Source organism: Pelodiscus sinensis, chromosome 6 (assembly GCF_052426305.1).
Source record: "Pelodiscus sinensis isolate ZL-2025 chromosome 6, ASM5242630v1, whole genome shotgun sequence".
Lineage (NCBI taxonomy): Eukaryota > Metazoa > Chordata > Testudines > Trionychidae > Pelodiscus > Pelodiscus sinensis.
The window spans coordinates 116,188,062-116,211,935 of NC_143057.1; the positions used below are offsets into that span (position 1 = coordinate 116,188,062).

The 23,874-nt window shown below is 46.4% G+C and overlaps 1 protein-coding gene across 3 annotated transcripts in view; it reads left to right on the forward strand.

The window, feature by feature from the left end:
* Nucleotides 1–7,175: 7,175 nt before the first annotated feature.
* CFAP53 (cilia and flagella associated protein 53) overlaps nucleotides 7,176–23,874 on the forward strand; it is a 37,936-nt gene continuing 21,237 nt past the window's right edge. Inside the window, exons 1-3 of one of the 3 annotated variants that reach the window (XM_014580428.4) lie at nucleotides 7,176–7,248; nucleotides 13,127–13,356; nucleotides 19,588–19,761. In XM_014580428.4, the coding sequence (XP_014435914.3) occupies nucleotides 13,316–13,356; nucleotides 19,588–19,761 (215 nt within the window). In that variant the 5' untranslated portion in view covers nucleotides 7,176–7,248; nucleotides 13,127–13,315. Of the gene's footprint in view, nucleotides 7,249–10,705; nucleotides 10,863–13,126; nucleotides 13,357–17,905; nucleotides 17,996–19,587; nucleotides 19,762–23,874 lie in introns of those variants that run through there. The other 2 variants (XM_006136734.5, XM_089779452.1) reach the window with 2 other exon arrangements.

Consider the following 23,874-nt stretch of genomic DNA (forward strand, 5'->3'; position numbering starts at 1 on the left):
GGGATAATTGCTCTAGCCACGACAGGTTAGGCATTTTAGAACTCACTACTCAAAGCATTAAATTTAAGAAAAGAGAGAAATGAAAATTATGAAATGCACAGATCAGTCAAAAACCAAAAATAACCCATTTTGCAAGCAGTAAAAGATGTAACAACAACAACCCTCCTGCCCCCACATATATATTGGGTTGGGAGATGGGAGTGAAGGACAGTTGGCGTTTGTGAGAATGACAGAGACACACACAGAGTATGAGAGTGACAGAGATTTGCACTGCCAAGTTCCCTCCATCCCCTTCTCTCTGCGTGGAGATGGGGTACAGAAGTGGGGGGACGAGGCACACCCTGACATTAAGTATCCCATTCCCTTCTCCCTCCCACACTCTGCACAGCTAACAGGAAGCTCCCGGGGGAGAGTGGGTAGCTCCAAGGCAGAGAACAGGAGCAGCATGACAGTGGGTCGAGGGGCAACTGAAGTGCCAGCACCTGACAGCTTCCCAGGCAAACCAGTCAGGATCCCCTGTCAGAGGCTCCAGGATCTACCAGTAGATCCTGATCTACTGTTTGGTGACCACTGATCGAGAGGGTGTCTAAACACTCAGGGCTTGATTTTCTTCTCATTGTCTTGTTGTGAGGCCAGCAAGAGGACAAAGCACAGAAAGACACAAGTGATTCCAACAGAAGTAACTGCTTTATTATCATCTGAAGAAGTGGGCTGTGCCCACGAAAGCTCATGATACCATCTACAGTAAAACTCCAGTGGTCCGGCATCCAATGATCCGACACTCCTGATGGTCCGGCACCACCTGGAACCCGGAAGTGCCCCGGGCAGCCGGACAATTGGAGCTGCTCTGCACCCGACTTCCCCCAGTCAGCCGCTGGTCAGTTTCAGCAGCGGCTGACTTGAGGTCGCCTGGGGCAGAGCAGCTGGGGTGCTCTGCCCCGGGCTTCCTAGAGTCAGCTGCTGGTCAGTTTCAGCAGCGGCTGACTTGAGGTCGCCTGGGGCAGAGCAGCTGGGGTGCTCTGCTCTGGGCTTCCCAGAGTCAGCTGCTGGTCAGTTTCAGCAGCGGCTGACTTGGGGAAGTCTGGGGCAGAGCAGCTGGGGTGCTGCCGGGATAGTCCAGCATATCTGATAATCTGGCACCCCCTGGGTCCTAAAGGTGCCGTATTATCGGCAGTTTACTCTACATGTTTTGTTAGTCTTTAAGGTGCTACTAGACTATTTGTTGTTTTTTAAGTTTTTCCTGCTTTATTAGCGATAACCCAGAACTAAATGCTAATTCCAGAAGCAGCGACACACTATTATCATTCATTCTTTAAATGCATATCAGCACCTCACTTACAATGGTGTAAATTTAATGTAACTCCATGAGATTAGAATGAAACATGGACAGTGGATTTAATCATTGGAAATTACACACAGCCTTCCGGGCATAGACTTGTGCCTCTGTGTATGGCCTTTTCACTTTCAGCTGAGACCCAAAATAGCATATTTCTGATCTGCAAACATTAACTCTACCAAATGTGAGGGAGCAACACTTTTAGATGGTCTGGTTGTGAGGAAAAAAGAAGTAAAATGTTGAAATCACTATTACACACATAACGTATGTCCGTAGATTGATGCTTACATAATTGATCTTATGAAGATTTCTGACTCACTCTAACCTTTCAGCCAGTCATGTGGATCTGATCACACAGTAGCAAAGAACTCTGCCAGTCACACACATGCACACAAATCTGATGATAGACATAGGAATCCAGGAAGCATGATTTCCTCAAGTGTACAATCAAATATTGCCCGTAGCCACTGGCATTGTGGGCTTATGAGAGCCTGATGGGATATACTCTCTGTCAGATGTCTGGGACCATTAGAAGTGTGAGCAAACCACAGGATAACTCAGACTCTGCTTGGACTTGATGGATACTCAGCCTGGAACCCTCATGAGGAAGGGGAGAATCAAACGGTAGAGCTTCTGGGATTAGATTAACAGCCATACTACCACACAAGAGGCATGAAGAACCAACAAGTGTTTCTGGCAGGAAGAAGATGCTTCTAATTTAAAACACTTTGTTTCTCTTCCTGGGGAAGGAAAAATGAACACACTTTTCTTTTATAAGAAAGGGGCCATAGACTGAATAGAAAGACTGTTGGCCAAAGCTTCAGCTCATGTATATCAGTGTAAAGCCATTGACTTGACTGATTACACTAGCAGGGAACTAGCTCTATCTGCTTCCTCCTGGAACATGGAAACCGGACAGACCTTGTTTGGAAGCTTCAGGGGCTAGTCGAGTTAGTCTGTATAGGATAAACTTAAAAAACAACAAATGGTCTGGTAGCCCTTTATAGACTAACAAAACATGTAGATGGTATCATGAGCTTTTGTGGGCACAGCCCACTTCTTCAGATCACGGCAGTTTTGAGTTTAGGATGTGCAGACCCAAACTAAATAGGGGAGAAGGAAAAGGAGAGGGAGATGGGAAAAAAGGAAGGGGCAGGAAACAAGGATCAGAGGGTATGAAAATATCAAAGGGGAAAACAAGTAGGCAGAACTGGTAACCTATAAGCACCTACAGATTGGATAGTTAAATGAAGCAGAAAAGGATCACAGGATAGCAGTAGATAGGAAGGATACTAACCAGACCTTGATTGGTTTTTCTTTTCTGAATAGAAAGGGCTTTAAAGATGGGGTAAAGACTAGGAAACTGATTTGCTCTGAGCTTTGTGTATTTATTTACACCTGTGAAAGAGTACAGAACATTATTTTGTAACTAGCTGTAAATAACTATACAAGATGCAGAACAGTCAGGAATGAATGGCCCTGTACCTGGATTTTCCTCTGAAGCAAAAAAGGAGCCAGGTATCTGTTCCTTGTAAAGATCTTTGATTCTTCCTTAAAAGGAGAGAATCTATGGAGCACAGTTAACTTCCATCTGGTGTTACAAACTGTTGCAAACTTACCTGTATTTTGGGGTCTTCCTTAGGGAACATGATGGGTACAGGAAGAGCAGAAAATTACTGCTCTGTTTCTGGGCCCTAGATTTGAACTCCAAGATATGGATGGGCTGAAGACCTTCTTTTCCTCTAGTATGGGAAGAACCTCAGAAAGATCCTGCTTAACCACGTGGAACAGGGACAAAGCCTTCCTTCAAAATAAGATAGAATGCTCCTTGACAAAATCAAACACCTTAATCTTTCTCATTATCTGTTTGATCTCCGGGTTGGCTAGCCACTAAGTCACAAGGCACCCTGTGACAGCAGACCAGGAAGTAGCAGCTGATCCAGTTCTGTGGTTACTGCAACTCCATTTAATTACTCCAAAGCAGACTTCAGTAAGAACAGCTGTGCCAAGCTGATGGATGAGGATGGACTGAGAAGAACAAGGAAGTTAATTAGCCCAATGGCAGATGGCACAAAAGGCACAAGAAGGAGTTGAGGATTAGTTAGCAGAAGAGTATATAGGATTCCTCAGGATTGTAGCTGTATAGTTTGCATGGGTGAATTATAATGAATTGAATATTGTAAATAAAATACATGAGGGCTCTGTCTACACTCATGGCTTCTTGCGCAAGTAATATGCAAATGAGGCTAAGTGTGGAATATTGCTGAGCCTCATTTGCATACCTAATGAGCCACTATTTTTTTCAGAAGAGGCTCTTGTGGAAGAAGGAGCGTCTACACTGCCCCTTCTTGCGCAAGAAAATCTCTTTTGTGCAACGCCGTTCTTCCTGAAAAGCAATAGGTGTAACGGCATTGCGCAAGAGGACTTTTCTTGCGCAAGAAGGGGCAGTGTAGACGCTCCTTCTTGCGCAAGAGCCTCTTCTGAAAAAAATGGTGGCTCATTAGGTATGCAAATGAGACAGCAATATTCCACGCTTAGTCTCATTTGCATATTACTCGCAGAAGAAGCTGCGAGTGTAGATATAGCCGAAGTGTTTTACCAGGCCAAGGTCTCTATGCTGTTTGTGGGCTTGAAAAGAGGCAGAAATGAATGGGCCCTGCCTCGTGCCCTTAACAGCACTAAAACTTTCTTCTTTTAAAAGTAAAAATAACTAATGACTGACTATTTCTGCAGCTAGCTCTTAATTGCTGATTACGTTTTATTTAAGAAAAATATTCTGCATAATTTAAAAAAATTAAACAGCAAGATTTGTATTCCCTTATCTATAAAATATTTCTATCCCAGGAAAAAAAAGTACTAAAATGCAACATTTTATTATATTTGTTTGAAAATAAATATTTTTTTCTTAGAAAAACAAAGCATCGGGAGCTTTTGAAATCTATTACCACACCTTCATTGATTATTTTTAACTGTATGTACTGTTTATGAACTGAAATTCCCCCTGTTCTTTAGGGTGAAAACATTGTGCAAGGACATAACTGTAGCTTATGTGCACATATAATATTTGGAAACCTTTATTCTTTAAGTAGTGAGGGGTGACCAGGAAGGGTCATATTTGCCTTTCCTCACAGATCTCATGATTAAAAAGGATAGAAGAATTTAGCTCAAAACTTGGAAATGTATTATCATGTATGTGGCATAACTCAGTCTTTGCTATTCAGTCCTAATTCAAACCTTATAGAAATGGCCGTATTGAGTAAACCAATGGTCTGTCTAGCAGTGTTCTGTCTCTAACAATAGGTGGTGTCAGATGCTTCAGAGAGATTGAAAAAACCAGGACAATTACTGAGTGATCCATCCCCCATTTTCCAGTTCCAGCTTCTAGCAGCTAGAGGTTTAAGGGCATCCAGAGCATGGAGGTTTATCTCTGACCATCTTGACTTTTAGCCAAGATGGTCAGAGACACACCTCCATTCATTCCCTTCATCCTCTCTGTACTTATCTAATTATTTGAAGCCAATTATACTTTTGGCCTTTACAGCATCCTCTAGCAATGGTTTTGACAGGTTACCTGTGTTGTGTGGATAAGTATTTTCTTTTGTTTGTTTTAAATTTGTTGCATATTACCGTATTTTCTGGCGTATAAGACTACTTTTTATACTAAAAAACATCCCCCAAAAATCGGGGGTCATCTTATACGCCGGGTATAAACATACTGTAGCTTCGGCTACATACAGAACGTCCCTGTGCTGATACTGTATGTACCGCGCTGAGCCAATCACGGCAAGCGGTGTCATCTATTAATGCATACAAAGCCTGCTCAGATTGGCTGAGTCAGAGAGGCGGGCTATTACAACCTTTGCCAATCCGAGCAGGCTTTGTATGCATTAATAGAATACACCGCTTGCCGGGATTGGCTCAGCGCGGTACATACAGTATCAGCACAGGGACGTTCTGTATGTAGCCAAAGCTACAGTACTGTATTAGGGCACATCCAGCGGGCTGGTGTTTTTAAATGGTGTTGCCTCAGAAGGGGGGGGTAGTCTTATACGGCGAGTATAGGCCAAAACCTATGTTTTAACTGGAAAATTAGGGGGTCGTCTTATACGCCCAGTCACCTTATACGCCGGAAAATACGGTAATTTCTTTGGGTGATCCATATTTCTTGTGTTATGTGAAGGGATAATTAACACTTTCTTATTCACTTTCTCCACACCAGTCATGATTTTATAAACTTCTATCATACATACACTTAGTTGTCTCTTTTCTAAGATGAACAGTCCCAATCTTTAAAATCTCTCCTTGTGTGGAAGCTGTTCCATACCTCCTAATCATTGTTACTGCGCTTTCTCTCAATTTTTCCCTCCTAATATCACAATATACTTTTTTAGACCAAAACAGTACATGTTATTCAAGAGTTTTATTATCTATCCGTTTCCTAATGATTTTTAATATTCTGTTAGCTATTTTTTCTGCCACTGCACGTTAAGCAAGTGTTTTCAGAGGGCTTTCCAAGATTTCTTACTTGAGCTAATTTAGATCCAATTACAGACTAACACGGCTACCCGTCTGATACTTCTACATAAAGTGAATGTAACAATGCTGCACAGAATGGCTCCTCAGAAACTAGTATTATGCAGAACAGAAATTCTCAACATTTTTACTTCTGAGGACCCATCAACATGCTATAAAAGCTCCACAGCCCAGCTGTGCCATAAGGGGCACCACAAAGCTAAGTTGCTCAGGCTTTTCTTCTGCCAAGATGGTAGGGCTCTGGTCCAGGCCATTCTGTGGGGCTTTGGTTTTTGGCCCTGGGATGTAGCACATCTAACGCCAGCCATACTTGGCAGACCACCTGAAACCTGCTCACAGTCCCCCAGAAGGCCCTAAGCCCCTCGTTGAGAACCACTGATATACAGTAAAACTTCTATTGTCCGGCATCCATTGGTCCAGCACTCCTGATAGTCCCAGAAGTGATCCAGCCAGCCAGACAATTGGAACTGCTCTGCCTCCGGCTTCCCCAAGTCCGCTGCTACTGAAACTGACCAGTGGCTGAGTTAGGGAAGCCGGAGGCAGAGCAGCTGGGGTGCTGCAGCGCTGCCCTCTCCCAGGCTGCGCAGTTCCCCACCGACCCCTCACCCCCACCCCAGACCCCTCATAGCCCCCCTTCTGGCACTCCAGCATATCTGATAATCCGGCACCCCTTGGGTCCTAAAGGTGCCGTATTATCGGAAGTTTACTGTAGAACCTTTTTCCTATACCATATTAATAAACGAGACTGACATCAACTATTTGGGTTTTTTTAGGTATATTTCATTATGAATGAAAGTTGGTCAAACTGAGGATACAATTTATGAACATAATAAACTGCAAATCCTCCTCCCTACCCCAAACTTTCATGTGCATATTGAGTTCCTGCAGGTGTGCCTGTCTTCTGAACCTGCGTGTAAAAGCATTTCAGAGCATGTTTGTTTCTCTTCAGCTAAAATCAAGTGCAGTGTATCAGTTTAATATCTAAGACGTTCTCTATTGGGGATATATTGCCCCTGCAACAGGGTAGTAAAGCTAGTAGATTTTTATTGCTAATCTTGTAATTTTTACAATTTGGTACCATGATACTCTTTCATAGACTAGAGGTTCCCAACAGCCAGGCTGCAGCCTAGTGCTGGGCTGCAAACCACTGGCTGCTGGGCCACAGCGACTCTCAGGGCCGGGGCTTGGGTACGCTGCCCACTGCCTCTCCTCCCACCGCGACTGTTGGGAGAGGAGTGTCCTGCCCCACCTCTCAGCCAACCAGTCCTAGGAAAGGGCGGGGTCTTGTCCCGGACGTAGAAGAGCAGTTCACTGCATGGTGGGAGGGCCGCACGGAGCCCGGCATGGCAGCCTTAGAGCAGCCATGACCTGGAAAGCAGGTGAGGGGGTTGGGCAGGCACTGGGGGCTCCAGGAGCAGGGCTAGTGGTGGGGGATTCTGGGAGGGTGGGAGCTCTAAGAGGCAGGGAGCTGGCACTGGGGGCTCTCGGGATAGGACTAATATTGGTCACTGGGAGCTGGCATTGGGGGGGTTGGGTGCAGTGGGGCTGTGGAAACAGGAGGCTAGCACTGGGGGGTCTGGTGCTGGTGGAATCTAAGGGGCAGAGGCACGCACTAAGGTGTTTGGGATGTGGGTCTGGCACTGTGGGGCTCTGAGGGCGGGAGGCTGGCACTGGGGGGGTTGAGTGCAGGGGACATTAGGGGGGTAGTGGAGGGGTTCAGGGCTCTAGGGGTTAGGGTTGGCACTGGGGGGCTCTGGGGCTGGAGTGTATCCCAGCCCCGGACCCCAGAGCCACTGCAAATAGCTGGCTTCAGCTGTGGCAGCTGCCGCCTCATGATGACTGCCAGAGCTGAAGACAGCTGTTCAGAGTGGCTTTGGGGGCTGGGGCTTTTGACAGACTGGTAACATTTTATTTGCATATTAATTATTTCCACATAAAATGTTACTAATCCTCCAAAAGTTTGTGAATGGGTTTGCCAGTCAGCAGTATAAAAAAAGTTGGGAACCACTGTGACATAGACTGTATCATTCTATGCATGTCCAGTGACTGCCACTAGATGGCACCAACACATCACAGAAGGAGTTTGTTTGAAAATGGCAAGAACCGTATGTATGTATATAGGACCTTGATTTAATCATGAACTGACTCAAGAATCTAGATTCCGAATTATCTATAGAGAAACCAGATCTACATTTTTAAAAATGATATTTTAGACATTCTATAACTCTAAGGTGCACCTACATGTTAGCTCTGAAAAAATATATGTATGCATATATTCAAAACAGATGATCAAAGCAACTGCATTTTTACAGTTACATTCCTTGTAAAACATATTCCATAAGAGGACATAAATGTTCTATTCCCACCTCTGTTACTGACGTGTCATCCGAAGAGACTCTAGGCAAGTCACATAAACCTACATTTTCATAGTTAGTTTTTAATACTGTGTACAGGCAGTCCCCGGGTTACGTACAAGATAGGGACTATAGGTTTGTTCTTAAGTTGAATCTGTATGTAAGTCGGAACTGGCGTCCAGATTCAGCCACTGCTGAAATTGATCAGTTTCAACAGCGGCTGAATCTGGATGCCAGTTCCAACTTACATACAGATTCAACTTAAGAACCCCAGGCATCCCCAAGTCAGCTGCTGCTGAAACTGATCAGCGGCTGATTCCAGGAAGCCCGGGGCAGGAGCTTCCTGTAGTCAGCCACTGGTCAGTTTCAGCAGCGGCTGACATGGGGACGCCTGGGGCAGAGCAGCTGGGGTGCTGCTGGGTTGGTCCAGTAGCGCCACCGCTCCTCGGCGCTACTGGACCAACCCAGCAGCACCCCAGCTGCTCTGCCCCAGGTGTCCTGATTCAGCCGCTGCTGAAACTGATCAGCAGCGGCTGAATCAGGACTCCTGGGGCAGAGCAGCTGGGGTGCTGCCGGGTTGGTCCAGTAGCGCCAAGGAGCGGTGCTGCGGGACCAACCGGCAGCGCCCCACCTGCTCTACCACAGGCCCGCGGCTTTGCTCCACGTCTCCCTGGTCTGCTGGGGCGGGAGCGCACTAGCTGCGTCCCCCCCAGCAGACCCAGGGAGACGCTGAGCAAAGTGGAGGAGGACCCGGGCGGGACCGCAGCGCTGATCTGGCTCCTCTCCCCTCCCCCCCCCAGCAGACCAGGGAGAGGCAGAGCAGCTTTTCTTGCCCCGGAGGACGGGGGCGGCGGGACCGGGTGTCCGCCACTCCCGTCGTTCGGGGCGAGAAAATCCCCGTTCGTAACTGCGGATCCGACATAAGTCGGATCCGCGTAACTCGGGGACTGCCTGTACAGATGTGATTGCCTCATCTCAAAAAAGACATATTGGCAGTGGAAAATGTTCAGAAAAGGGAAACAAAAATTATTAGGGGTTTGGAATTGATCCCATAAGAAGAAAGATTAAAAAGACTGGGACTTTTAATCTGACAAAAGAGAAGATTAAGGGGAGATATGATAGAGATCTATAAAATCATGACTGGTGTGGAAAAAGTGAATAAGGAAAAGTTACTAACTGGTTCCCAAAACATAAGAACTAAGGGTCACCAAATGAAATTAATAGGTAGCAAGTTTAAAACAAACAAAAGGAAGTTTTTCCTCATGCAGTGCACTGTCAACCTGTGGAACTCCTTGCCAGAGGATGTTGTGAAGACTAGGACTTTAACAGGGTTCAAAAAAGAACTAGATTCATAGAGGTTAGGTCCATCAATGGCTATTAGTCAGGATGGGTAGGAATGGTGTTCCTACCCTGTTTGTCAGAAGCTGGAAATGGATGACAAGAGAGGGATCATTTGATGATTCCCTGTTCTGTCCACTCTTTCTGGGGCATTTGGATTTGCCCATTTTTAAAGACAAGATACTGGACTATATGGATCTTTGGTCTGACCCAGTATGGGCTGGCCATTCTTATGTGGTGCTAGGAGAGCTAACGTGTCTGTGAAAGCATGGTAGTAGCAAGATGCTGTGCTCAGTGGCCCCGTAGGTTGTGGCAGTGTAGATGCTGATGAGATCATGGTGGTGATGAGTCCCTGGTCATGGTGGCCCCATACAAGGTGGCAGTATGTGCATGTGTGCTGGTGGGAGCATAGTGATGGTGAGCAACCCTGCGATTGTCTCCAGATATTGAGGTACAGCCGCTCCCCGAATTGCAAACGGTCGCTTTACGACCGTTCACACTTACGACCAAAGCTCCCATGGAGCGGTCGTAAAGGGCGGTCCCCGAGTTATGAACGTGACCCGCTCTTACGAACAGCGCGGTCACGTATAACTCAGTGGGGTCCGAGTTACGAACGGTTCAAGTTACGGACCAACTGTTGGTTCGTAACTCGGAGGGCGGCTGTAGTGTGTTTTGGTGTGAGCCTGGTGTAACCCTACCCAGGACTCAACAGCCCCCCACACACACTGCTGGTGTGCTGGCTGCTGGGTGAATGGCGAGGCAGGGCCACGTTGTTCAGAGAGGGTTGTGCTGTGCGTGCTGGCGAGGGGATGGGGGAAGCGGGCGCCCTGCTCAAGGGCTGAGCTGTGTGTCCAGGTTGTGCCCCGCTGGCCCATCGCTCAGTGGAGGGAGGAAACAACTCCTACCGCCCTAGCCCCGCCCTCTGCTTCCCGTCGCCCTGACTACGGGCACCTAGCAACCACCCAGGCCTCGGCTTCCTCCACGAATATAACAGGGAGTGACGCGAGGCGCATGCGTACTGCTGCGTTTGTGCTCCCCCCCCCATCCCCTCTCAGCCCATTAATCCGCATGCGCTGACACGTGCTGACGAATCGCGCTCTGGGGCCTCGCTGTCTTCTGAGGTCACTTCCGCCTTCCGCCTTCGCTAATTGCCATAGCAACGGGTCGCGCGTCCCGGAAGTGTCGGCTGAGGCCGGGCAGTGTGTGGCGGACGCTTGCGGCGTCCAGGGGGCGTGATGCTGGGCCAGTGGAGCCGGCGCCCCCGGGAGGTGACGGGCCCCACCCCGCACTCGGTGGCGCTGGTGAGACGCTTGGGCTGAGGCGCAGACGAAGGGAGCGGGCGCAGGCGCCGCGGTGCGATACGGTGGCGATGGGGGAGGGAGCTGGAGTGGGCGCCATGGGGGCTGGAGCTCCTGGTGCGGGCCGGGGGGTGCTGCTGCTCCCAATGGCTCAAGTGACTGTGATTCTATACAGGGTGTGCAGTTTGGCTCAGTGGCTCTCAGCACCCCCACTGTGCACCTTGTTCCAGCGCTGCTGTTGGAGGGCGCTGGGGGGAGGAGCTGGGGGGCGGCTGAGCGCTGGGCCTATGGTGTGGGGCAGGAAGGGGCCCGTCATTGCAGTATGATGTGTGGCAGAGTGGTGGGATCCCACCAGGCAGGACCCTGGAGCACATATTTCCACTGCGGGATGGGGGGCTCAGGAACAAGGACATGGCAATATAGAGCCAAACGTGGGGCTGGGATAACTGACTTCCCCACTGCATTAGAGTGAAGGGCAATCGGACACTAGTCCCTGGGCTGAAATACCAATGCTGCCCACAGGGCTTTGCGGTATTTATGGTGGTGTGGGTTAGCTGGCTATACTATCAGATTTTGATATGGTCTCTCACAGTATTCTTGCCAGCAAGTTAGAGAAGCGTGGCTTGGATGAATGAACTATGAGGTGGATAGAAAGGTGGCTAGATTGTCAGGGCTCCTGGAATAGTTGGCAGCTGGTATTCAGCAGAGTGCCGGGGCTGGTTTTGTTCCACATTTTCACTAATGATCTAGATCCGTGGTCACCAACCGGTCGCTTGTGAGCTACTGGTCAATCTCGAGGCCTCGACCAGTCGCTCGCAAGGCGTCCTGTCAGCCCCGCCCCCATTTCCCTCCCACCCCCCAGAAACCCCACTACTTACCTCGAGAGAAGACGGAGGTAGTGTCGGCTTCCGGCGCGCGGGGGGTTGGCCCCGGGGCTTCCCTGCGCGGGTGGGGGGTCAGCCCCCTGGGCAGGTGCGCGCCCAGGGCTTCCCTGGTGGGGGGGGTCGGCCCTGGGGCAGGCACGCGCTGGTTTCCGGGGCGGGGAAATGCTGGAAGGAGAGAGATGCAGGGGACTCTACCTCCACTGGCATCCCACTCCCCTGTCCCCACTCCCCTGTCCTCAACTACAGAATGATGTCCCCATTCCTGTCCCCACTCCCCGAACTCTGTCCCCAGCTACAGAACTGTCCCCACTCCCGTCCCCAACTACAGAATGCTGTCCCCACTCCCGTCCCCATGCCCCGAATTCTGTCCCCATTGGCACTCTGTCCCTTGCTGCAGAATCCTGTCCTCTGCCCTCCTAGCACCCTGTTCCCTCTCCTCTGCCCCCAGCCACAGTACTCTGTCCCCACAAAATGTATAATTATAAGTGCTTCATTTTAAATTTAAATAGCATGAATAAAAAACAGACCATTTATTTCATAACTATAAACACGTGATTTTAATTGTATGTATCGCATAATTTAAAAATAAACTGTTTGAGTGTGTAAGTAAGGGCTGGGGATAGCAAGTGATGGACAGGAGGAGAATAGAGAGGGCGGGGCTTCAAGGAAGGGGCAGGGCTTCAAGGAAGGGGAGGGGCTTCAAGGAAGGGGCAGGGAGGTAGATCTTCACCTGTTCTGAGATTTTAAAAGTGATCTTGAGTGTAGAAAGGTTGGAGACCACTGATCTAGATGATGGGATCGACTGCACCTTCAGGATGTTTGTGGATGATACTAAGTTGGGGAGGGAGAGTAACTATTGCTTGGAACTCTATCCCTGGACAGTGGGGATAGGGTACAGAGCAGCCTACACAAATTGAGGATTGGGCCAAAAAAATCTGATGACAAAGACAAGTTCAGAGTCCTGCACTTAAGATGGAAGAATCCTATGCACTGCTACAGGCTAGGGACCAAATGTGAATTGTGCACACAAATGTTTGTGTTGGTGTAATTTGTGTTGCTCACAGGGTGATTTATTTACACCCCTTAGTGACATAAATTATGCCAATGTAAGATGTAATGTGGACAGAGCCCAAATAGTGAGTCAGTCATCACAGTAAATTGTGGTTTAAAAGCTAATGGTTCCTAATCCCATTGTTTATCACCTGAGCTATCTAGTCCTTCCTTGCATTTACTGAAAGAGGAGTTTTTGAGTTTTACATTTAACATTACTTTGGACTCCGATTAATACCTGTTGTTATGGTCGTTACCTACTTGAGATTATGAGAAATTAAAAGAGAGCCATTGGTTTTGTTTCCGTTGTTAAAAACATGTTTTCTTTTACAGAGGGCCAAGTTTCCTAAACCTGATAAAGCTCAGTGTGCCATCTTGCAATGCAGACGTAAAGAAAAAGAACGTCTTGAATACGTGGCTATTACAAAGGTTCACAACAGAGGTCTCCAGATTGGTCAGTGGGAGAATAACAATGAACACAGAAGGCTTCACAGTATTGTACAGCAGAAGGTCAATCAGACAATGCAGGAGTACCTAGCAGGAACTGAGGACAGAAGAGAGAGGTAACAAATCAAAAAGCTGGAGCCAACTGATTAATAAATTTCAAGTTCTTGTCATCCTTATTTCCCATGCTTAAAAGTAACCAACATTGATTTATAATAATATTGCTGGGAATTAAATAAATATGTCCTAATAATTTAAACTTTAAAGTATGTTAGATGTAGTGACTGTGAAAACAAAACCACTCAACAAATTTCTGCTCTGTGTGTGTTATGTGTGGCCACATATATATTATTTTCATCAGTGACCCAGGGATAATAGCATAGACTACTTGAGCTAAATTAGCTGTGAGTTATATAGAAAACTGTATACAGGCAGTCCCCGAATTACGCGGATCCGACTTATGTCGGATCCGCAGATACAAACGGGGATTTTCTCGCCCCAGAGGACGGGAGTGGCGGGACGCCTGGTCCCGCCGCCCGCCTCCTCCAGGCCGAGAAAAGCTGCTCCCCGTCTCCCTGGTCTGCTACAGGAGCCAGCAGACCAGGGAGACGGGGAGCAAAGCGGCGCAGGACCCGGGGCCGGACCCCCGGCGCTTCCAGCTGATCTGGAAGCGCCGGGGGTCCGGCCCCGGGTCCTGCGCCACTTTGCTCAGCGTCTCTCTGGTCTGCAGACCAGGGAGACGCTGAACAAAGCCGCGCAGGACCCGGGGCCGGACCCCCGGCGCTTCCAGCTGATCTGGAAGTGGCCGCGGGTCCGGCCCCGGGTCCTCCGCCGCTTTGCTCCGCGTCTCTCTGGTCTGCTGGGGGGGACGCAGCTAGTGCCCCCCTCAGCAGACCAGGGAGATGTGGAGCAAAGCCCGGGGCCTGTGGTAGAGCAGGTGGGGCGCTGCCGGTTGGTCCCACAGCACCGCTCCTTGGCGCTACTGGACCAACCCGGCAGCACCCCAGCTACTCTGCCCCAGGAGTCCTGATTCAGCCGCTGCTGATCAGTTTCAGCAGTGGCTGAATCAGGACGCCTGGGGCAGAGCAGCTGGGGTGCTGCTGGGTTGGTCCAGTAGCGCCGAGGAGCGGCCGCGCTACTGGACCAACCCAGCAGCACCCGAGCTGCTCTGCCCCAGGCGTCCCCAAGTTAGCCGCTGCTGAAACTGACCAGCGGCTGACTACAGGAAGCCTGAGGCAGAGTTGCTCTGCCCCGGGCTTCCTGGAATCAGCTGCTGATCAGTTTCAGCAGCAGCTGACTTGGGGACGCCTGGGGTTCTTAAGTTGAATCTGTATGTAAGTCAGAACTGGTGTCCAGATTCAGCGGCTGAATCTGGATGCCAGTTCCGACTTACATACAGATTCAACTTAAGAACAAACCTACAGTCCCTATCTTGTACATAACCCGGGGACTGCCTGTAGTTACTGGGCCAAACACTAGAAACAGACAGAAACATGATCACACACTAACTCAGTGTGCTAGGGTTATAGCTGCTGAATTAACTGACAAAAATATTTTTTCAGCACTCTTCACTTCAGTTACTTTATTGGTTCTTTAGCACTAAGAGAAAGAGAACTGTATTCTGACTTATGTATATACACAGCTATGAAAACTTCCAACTGCAGGGCTGTTACGCTGTTGGGAGTGGTTCATGACCATGAGTGTCAATGTCAGAGCAGAACCCCAAGCAGGTAGTGTGTTATGTAATTAAATGTCACCAACCTAGTAACAAATATCAACTCTTGGATCACTGTAACAGTCTTACTACAGAGTCACAGACTGTCATTTTGGACATTCCAGTCTGTCTTGCCACTTGGCCAAGCTGGACTTACAGATAGTCACTTAAACCAAAAATCACAAAATATTCAGGTTGTTCTCAGTCCCAAGAGACCAGTCATCCAAGATCAGTTTGTATCTTAGATCTCACACCAGACACAAAGCTAATTTCTAATCCTATAGCAAACTAATTAAAGATTAACTAAGTAAGAAAAAGAAACGAGATAATTTACATGTTAAAACAGGCAGCATATATTCACACAAGAGTTTGGTCTATGTTTTTAAAAGCACTCGCTTTTCAGGGCTAACCCAGGGCTGACCATGAAGTCTCTTGTTTTGTTTCTTAGTTCCAGTCCTTGAGAGTGCAAACAGCAAAGAGATCAAACATCTTCATATCAACTATCTGTTCCAGAATTTAGGCTGATAGGTGTTTTCTCAGACTAGCACCTTCATAGGTGTAAGAAGGCCATTAAATGAATCTTTATGCTGTGATATTCAATTTTGTTTTGATAATTATTTTGGATGAATGGAGGAACCACTTTTCATACCTATGACCATAGTTCAGAGCAGACAGTTTTGCAATTATAATGCAAACACTTACGTATTATCTTACAGCACACAGAAGAGAAACAAGATGAATGCATGCAGCATCTACACACTATTTAAACACCCAATACATCCTTAAAGCTCATCATCTGTCTCAAACAATATTAACATACAAGTGAGCTGGTCTGTTTTCCAGCTATTAATCTGATGCCTGTAGTCATGGCAAGAATTGGGGCCTGGTTTATTCATGTCACAACGCTCAAATTGCGTCCTTAGTTATGCAATTGCAACCTCTTTATTTTAACTTTCAGGTCAAGCAGATAGAAAAAAATATTTTCCCTAATGAATAAGAAAATTGTTCATAAACAATAGATGTAAGAACATAAAAATGCTCATACTGCGTGTCATGGGTCCCTCCCCCATGCTTTATAAAATTGACTTATGGATACAAATATTCATAACTCAAAGATGCTTTGGGCAAAATATCTCATGTAACCTATCGATTTTAATGTTACAGTCTATTGGATCTGTATATATTGTTTTCATAGAATACTTGATCTGGAAGGGACCTCAAAAGGTCATCAAGTCCAGTCCCCTGCCCTGTTGGCAGGACCAAACACTGTCTAGCTTATTCCTGATAGGTGTCTATCCAACTTACTCTTAAATATTTCCAGTGCTGGAGACTCAACAACTGTCATAGGCAATTTATTCCAGTGTTTAACAACCCTGACAGTTGGGAAGTTTTTCCTAATGTCCAACCTAAACCTCCCTTGCTGCAATTTAAGCCCATTGCTTTTTATCCTATCATCAGAGGCCAAAGAGAACATTTTTTTCCCAAGTATCAGAGGGGTAGCCGTGTTAGTCTGGATCTGCAAAAGTGACAACGAGTCCTGTGGCACCTTATAGACTAACAGATGTATTGGAGCATAAGCTTTCGTGGGCAAAGACCCACTTTGTCAGATGCATGTAGTGGAAATTTCCAGAGGCAGGTATAAATATGCAGGCCAGAATAAGGCTAGAGATAACTAGGTTAATTCAGTCAGGCAGGGAGAGGCCCACTTTTAGCAGCTGATCTGGAGGTGTGAACACCAAGAGAGGACAAACAGCTTTTATACTTGGCTAGCCATTCACAGTCTTTGTTTAATCCTAAACTGATGGTGTCAAATTTGCAGAGGAACTGTAGCTCAGCAGTATCTGCAAATTTGACACCATCACTTTAGGATTAAACAAAGACTGTGAATGGGTTGTGGATTCGCTTCAAGACAGAGTTGATTTTATTAATCTCACTACATCACTACTATTACAGGCTTAATACTGGCAAATGATTACACGGCTACTGCAAAATAATACAAATCAGCACAGGCAAAGCAATGCATAAAAGTAACAGGCACTTGGAGATGCTTACGCCCATTTAGTCTGCGGGGAGTCCTGTTCCAGTTACCTCGCACCCAGCCTCGACGTGGTTCTAGCTAGGGGGATTCAGGACACCCTTTGAGGTCCAGGTTCTTGTTGAGACTCAATGGACATGAGATTCCCTACGCTAGTTATACTACAATTGTGTACCAGGTGTGAGCGTGCCTGGCTCAATGCCATTCTTATCACTCTTATGAGCTGAGACCGAGGTCAAACTTGTTTATTGCTCAGTGGTTTCCCAGCTCAAGGCATGGGTTAGAGCTGATAAAGCCCAGCTGTAGTTTGGGCTTGCAGCGTCCCATGCTAAGCTAAATACAGCAGGGATGGAAACTTCCATCTCAGGCCTGCTAAGCTGCAGGACCCACATATGACTTTTTTGTGACATGTAGAGACAAAGAATTCCTACCCAAAAGGAAGGTTATTTGGGATGCAAAGTTTTCAGGCCCTTGGGCTTTGACTGGCATGTCTCTCCCAAGAGAATGAACCAGAAACCTCAGGGGGAAAAGATCTTCCCTGGCTTGGAGGTTTAGCTGAAATAAGAATAGTTTTGGGGTATGTTTGTAATAAGCTTATAGTGTGCTAGAAGTAGCTATGTGTTTTCTCTTATTTTAAATTGGTAATCTACTTTTCTCTGCCTGTTTTCACTTCCAACCACTTAATTGCTACTGTTTGTACTTAATAAAATTACTTTTATTTACAATCAAGCCCAGTGTAAATAATTGTTATCTGGAAAGCAATCAGTGTACTTATCCTCCTTTAATTGTTAAAAGGGGCTTACCTGAATGATTTATTTGGGGATTCTGATCCCAGTTGGGAGTGGATTCCCTTAGAGCTGTGCCCAAAACTGCATTTTTCTCAGACCTTAAGAGTTTCAGTGTTGGTATTGCTCTTTAGGTGGTGAACTCAGCTCTGTGCCTTGGCTGGGAGAGGACAGGAGATCTGGCCCAGCAAGACAGGGTGGTGAGAAGCCCAGAGAGCAATGAAGTGAGTGTCAGTGGCTTTGTCAGCACCGGAATGCACCCTTAAAAGGTCTTCTATGACCTCACACACCAACCCTCCTCCCCTGCCTGACCCTTCTTTAATTGATTAACCAGTTGAACAGTACGTTTAACTGGTTAACCAATTACATGGGATTTTACATCCCTACATCCAGTATTGCCTATCATGGAGGAAGACATAATGACAGAAGTTGAGAATTGGGGATGTTTCCTTAAAAAATATAAGAGCTTTGTGTTCTAAAGCTAACTCAAGAAGGACATCCCTCTTATCCGTAGGGATGTAAGCAAGTAGTTGACTAACTGATAAGCCTAGGCATATTGGTTAGTTGAGTCGACTACTCGCATTCCCCTCCCCGGCCCTTGCCGCCTCTGTATCAGAGAGGCAGCAAGGGCGGGAAGCAGGAGCCAGTGCCAGGGCGGGAAGCAGGATCCAGACAGCTTAAAAGCCGGTTCCTCCTGCCCCACCCTGTGCTGCTGCCTCTCTGATACAGGCGGGGGATGGAAGTAAGGGGAGGCCCAGACTCGCCATGTGCAGAGGCTACTCTGGCAGCAGCCCCTGTCTGTAGGGGGGAGGGTCCCAGCTACTCTGTGGGGGAAAGGGTGCTCCCACCAGGCAGGCAGCCCGGCTCAATCCCGACTTGCGCCGGGTCTGGGAGCTACCCCTTCTATGGCTCTGCAGTTTAAATGTAATAGGAGCTGGGACTGGGTGCTTCTTCCCTTATTGACTAATTGTGTAGTTGACAAAAAGTCTATCGACTACCTGATTAGCCACTGGACTTCCTTTAGTGTGAGGTGCAGCACTTTGAGTCAACCCTAGTGCTAGGGTTTGTGATGTTAGCTCTGAAAGGGTCGACATTGGAGAACAACTCATTTGCGTTGTATTTGTGTTTTTATGTTTTAGAAGAACTTGAGCTCCACTTTTGTCTGTTTTAGCATTGATTGTTTTGCCACTGATGTGTTCCACAAAAAGGCAGTAGACTTGCTCTCTACTTCTCTAAGATCCAGTGACTTCCAGAGTAAATGACAATACTTTTGAAGTATGTTACATTTTGGCCTACATGCCATATTATCATGTCCTTTTCACATACTATAATGTTTAAAAATACATTCAATTCCAAGTATCATTGCCTAGGCGGAACTCCAAGACTTTGATCTCTGAATTGATTTTTTTTTAAGTGGCAGAATAGTTTAATTGTTTTATCTTTTAGAGCAACTGTCCTGGCAGAAATGCATAGGGATCTGTCCAGTCTTGGGTGATACCAGAATTTTGATGGTCTGTCTACCTTTCATGCCAATCTTGAGTGGGCCCTAAATGACCAAAGAGATTTATCTATTGCTTTGTCAGTATGCTAAATTGACATGCCATCAGATAAGAAAATAATGATTGAGGCAACTACTTGCCTGTCATGGATTGTGCGTAATAGTCATCCCCCCCCACACCCACATACTTCTGAACAGATTCTGTTGGACAAGACCAACTAAAAACTCATCTGATAATCTCATAGTAAATGCATTAAAGACACAGCATTCAACAGACAGGATTGCTTCACTTTTGTTAAAATATTTTCTTCCTTTTAGGCTTCGGGCACTTCTGGAAGCAGAAGAAAAGAGCTATTTCACCGAGATGGAGTCAATGGAAGAAACCACACTGGAAAGAGAAGCAAAAATGAGAGAGCGAGCAAAAATGCTGAGAGAGAAGAGAGAGGAAGAAAGACAAAAATTGGTTGCACTAAAGCGAGAGCAACAGTTCAGGTAACTCAGTGAAAAAAATCTTCTCAGACTGAAAGTGGCAAGTAAATAATCTGATAGTAATGGAGACTGTAAATTGAAGAGGAAAAGATCAATATAACTGAATGCATATTTAAGTTTCTACATGGTTTACAGCAGAGGTGGCCAAACTTTGCCCAGTTCATGGCTATGCTGACTACTTGCCAAGAGTTGAATGACCTCAGCTGACTTAAATGAAGTGGAGCAGATTGTAGTCCTCATTTTCAAAAAAAAGGTGCAGCTTATGAGGACAAGAGGTCCAAGTTTACAATGTTCATCCAGGTCCACAAGAGGTCCTAGCAAGCAATTCTCCTTATTAAGTATAAACTTTAGGTTACACCTCCCTAGTCTGGAACCCTCAGGATATGACCTGTTCTGAACCCAGAAATCTGCCAGGAGGAAGGTCAGTGCCGGCTTCTCTGCTGCTGCCAGAAGCGGGACTTCATTCCAGCAGCATCAGCGAGACTCGCATTACCAAGCAGGAATAGGGGGCAACTTGGGGGAAGAGGCAGGATAGCTGTGGAGCCGGGAGTACCACCTCTTAGGAGCGAACTGAGCCCTGCGGTAGCCAGGCTGCATTCTAGGCTGCAATGCTCCACAGCCACCTGGTCTCTTTCCCCAAGTGCCTTCCCCCTCCCCCAGGCTTCTCTCAGTTCCTCCAGCTCCATGGGGGGGGGATGCAGCGGTGACATTCAACCTTTGAAGTATGCAAGAGCCCCAGCAGAGTTGGGGTTCTTGTACATTTCAAAGTGGAAGTGCAGCATGGAGCCCAGGGTCAGCAGAGGGCCCCACTGGCCCTGGGCTCCACATGGCATTTTAATCTTTCAAACATTTTAATTCATATGTTCTATTTTCTCTTTGTTGCTAACATCAAAAACAGCACCCTGAGAGACCAGGCGGTCACCTGGGTCATCTGCCTTGAAAACCAGCCCTGGACATAAGACTTTCTATCCATTTCTCTCCTTCTGTCTCACTCTCTGTGCTGAATCTCCTGGGGGACATCTTCTTTGTGAGAGGACATTTTGCACACTGAAATCTCCCCTGACTGCATGTGACCTTTTTCACTGGCTTTGCTGGTACAAACGAAGTACAGCTCAACAGTGAATTCTTCTCTTACCAGTCAGTTTTATACGAGTGCCTTAAAAAATATAATATAGCCAGCACAAACTGTCAATGCATTAAATTATCTTTTAATTGCCTTCTTAAAACTGATATTTTCCTTCTTTCTTCCAGTATCATGTGTTTGCATAGTATTTTAAAATCTTTTTTCTTTATTCTTTCTCTTCTCTAGTGAGCAAAAGTGATTAGTGCCATGGTATAAGGGGAGACAGGGTCTTTTCCTCCTGAAGTCTTTAAAGCTGGTGTCATTTTAATTTGTGATAGGGTACTCTATCATCAAGAATTAAAAATGTGTTCCCTGTACTCACAAGCAACATTTCCATGAACATACATAAGAACAGCCGTACTGGGTCAGACCAAAGGTCCTTCTAGCCCAGTATCCTGTCTGCCGACAGTGGCCAACACCAGGTGCCCCAAAGAGGGTGGACCGAAGACAATGATCAAGCGATTTGTCTCCTGCCATCTCTCTCCAGCCTCTGACAAACAGAGGCCAAAGACACCATTTTATCCCCTGGCTAATAGCCTTTTATGGACCTAACCTCCATGAAATTATTTAGCTTCTCTTTAAACTCTATTAAAGTCCTAGCCTTCACAGCCTCCTCTGGCAAGGAGTTCCACAGGTTGACTACACGCTGTGTGAAGAAGAACTTTCTTTTATTAGTTTTAAACCTGCTACCCATTAATTTCATTTGGTGTCCTCTAGTTCTTCTATTTAGGGAACTAATAAATAACTTTTCTTTATCGGCCCTCTCCACGCCACTCATGATTTTATAGACCTCTATCATATCCCCCCTCAGTCTCCTCTTTTCTAAACTGAAAAGTCCCAGTCTCTTTAACCTCTCCTCATATGGGACCCATTCCAAACCCCTAATCATTTTAGTTGCCCTCTTCTGAACCCTTTCCAAGGCCAAAATATCTTTTTTGAGGTGAGGAGACCACATCTGTACACAGTATTCAAGATGTGGGCGTACCATAGTTTTATACAGGGGCAGTAAGATATTCTGGGTTTTATTTTCTATCCCTTTCCTAATAATTCCTAGCATCCTATTTGCCTTTTTGACCGCCTCTGTACACTGCGTGGAAGTTTTCAGAGAACTGTCCACTATAACTCCAAGATCTCTTTCCTGATTTGTTGTAGCCAAATTAGCCCCCATCATACTGTACGTATAGTTGGGGTTATTTTTCCCGATGTGCATTACTTTACACTTATCCACATTAAATTTCATTTGCCATTTTGTTGCCCAATCACTCGGTTTGGTGATATCTTCTTGGAGTCCCTCACAGTCTGCTTCTGTCTTGACTATCCTAAACAGTTTGGTATCATCTGCAAACTTTACTACCTCACTGCTTACCCCTTTCTCCAGATCATTTATGAATAAGTTGAAAAGGACTGGTCCCAGGACTGACCCTTGGGGGACACCACTAGTTACCCCTCTCCAATCTGAAAATTTACCATTTATTCCTACCCTTTGTTTCCTGTCTTTTAACGAGTTCTCAATCCAAGAAAGGACCTTCCCTCTTATCCCATGGCCATGTAATTTACACAAGAGCCTTTGGTGAGGGACTTTGTCAAAGGCTTTCTGAAAATCCAAGTATACTATATCTACCGGATCCCCCTTATCCGCATGTTTGTTAACCCCTTCAAAGAACTCTAATAGGTTAGTAAGACAGGATTTCCCTTTACAGAAACCATGTTGACTTTTGTCCAACAAATTATGTTCTTCTACATGCTTCACAATTTTATTCTTTACTATTGTTTCAACTAATTTGCCTGGTACTGAAGTTAGACTTACCGGTCTGTAATTGCCAGGATCGCCTCTAGAGCCCTTTTTAAATATTGGTGTCACGTTGGCTACCTTCCAGTCATTAGGAAGGTAGCCAACGTTAAGATTAGTTTCAGATTATCTTGGTGGTTGTGTTAGGACCTGGTCAAAAGAGAGGGGTTATCCTTGAGAGATATTTTTGGACTCAAATATTTGAAAGCTTTGAGGAGGAAGACTAAGGGCTTGAGTTGAATCCTGGATTCACTGGGGAGCTATAGCAAGGGCCAAGATAGAGATGACCCCTGTTGTTTTATTTAGGCTGCTCTCAGAAGCTTGTAGTTGCCAAATTGTACCTCAGCTACAATAATTCTCATGGGTGTAGTTCTCATAGGTGTACAATAATTCTCCACAGCTATCCTGCAAAGTTTCATGTTCTCTCACCTTGTTCATGAAGCAATAGAAGATGGTGAGAAGTTATAAAGTCAAATATGAGTGAATAATAATGTGGACAAGAACACATTCTAATTTCTATCACTTCTGTCTCTGGAAGTATTTTATTCTAGCTGGCTTGATGCTTAAATGGGATTGGAATCTGGACAAGGGACATTTCACTTAAAGCCAGGAAAGATGGAGATGACTTCTGTAGAAAGAGGAAAAAGTTTTGAAGAACTGTCTGACAGCATATCATCACCTTCCTTCTAGCTTTGGAAGATTCTTGTAACTTAGGGCATGTCTACAGTGCACACTTATTTCGAAAGAGCGCGTCTATACAGCAAATGCCCATCGCAATAGCACTGAGCGATTTCAAAATGGAATGTCCACACTTGTTGGATGCTGATCACATTTAAGGCCTCTCAGAAGCACTTCAGGCAGGGCATCAGGACAGCACTCTCTTCCTGAAGCTGCTGTCTGAGGCTTGTGCTTAAAGGGACACCCCCACCCTGTACAGCCGTGTCTCAGGCTCTCCTCCTTTGCCTACCTCCTTGAGGGACAGCAAAGACTTTTCTTAGCCTCCAGTGGTTGCCCTTGCAGATACCTCAGCACTCTGCTCGGAGGCAGGTCCAGCTCCATGGCTAGTCAACTGCTTTTATATGTGTTGGTGTACCTCTTGCTGCAGTTTCTGTGGGCTGCCTTCCGAGCTCTGCAGGAACAGGACCCCCAGCTTCTTGTGGGGCAATTCCTCACCTCTCTCTGGGTGCTGCTCATGCAGCTCGAC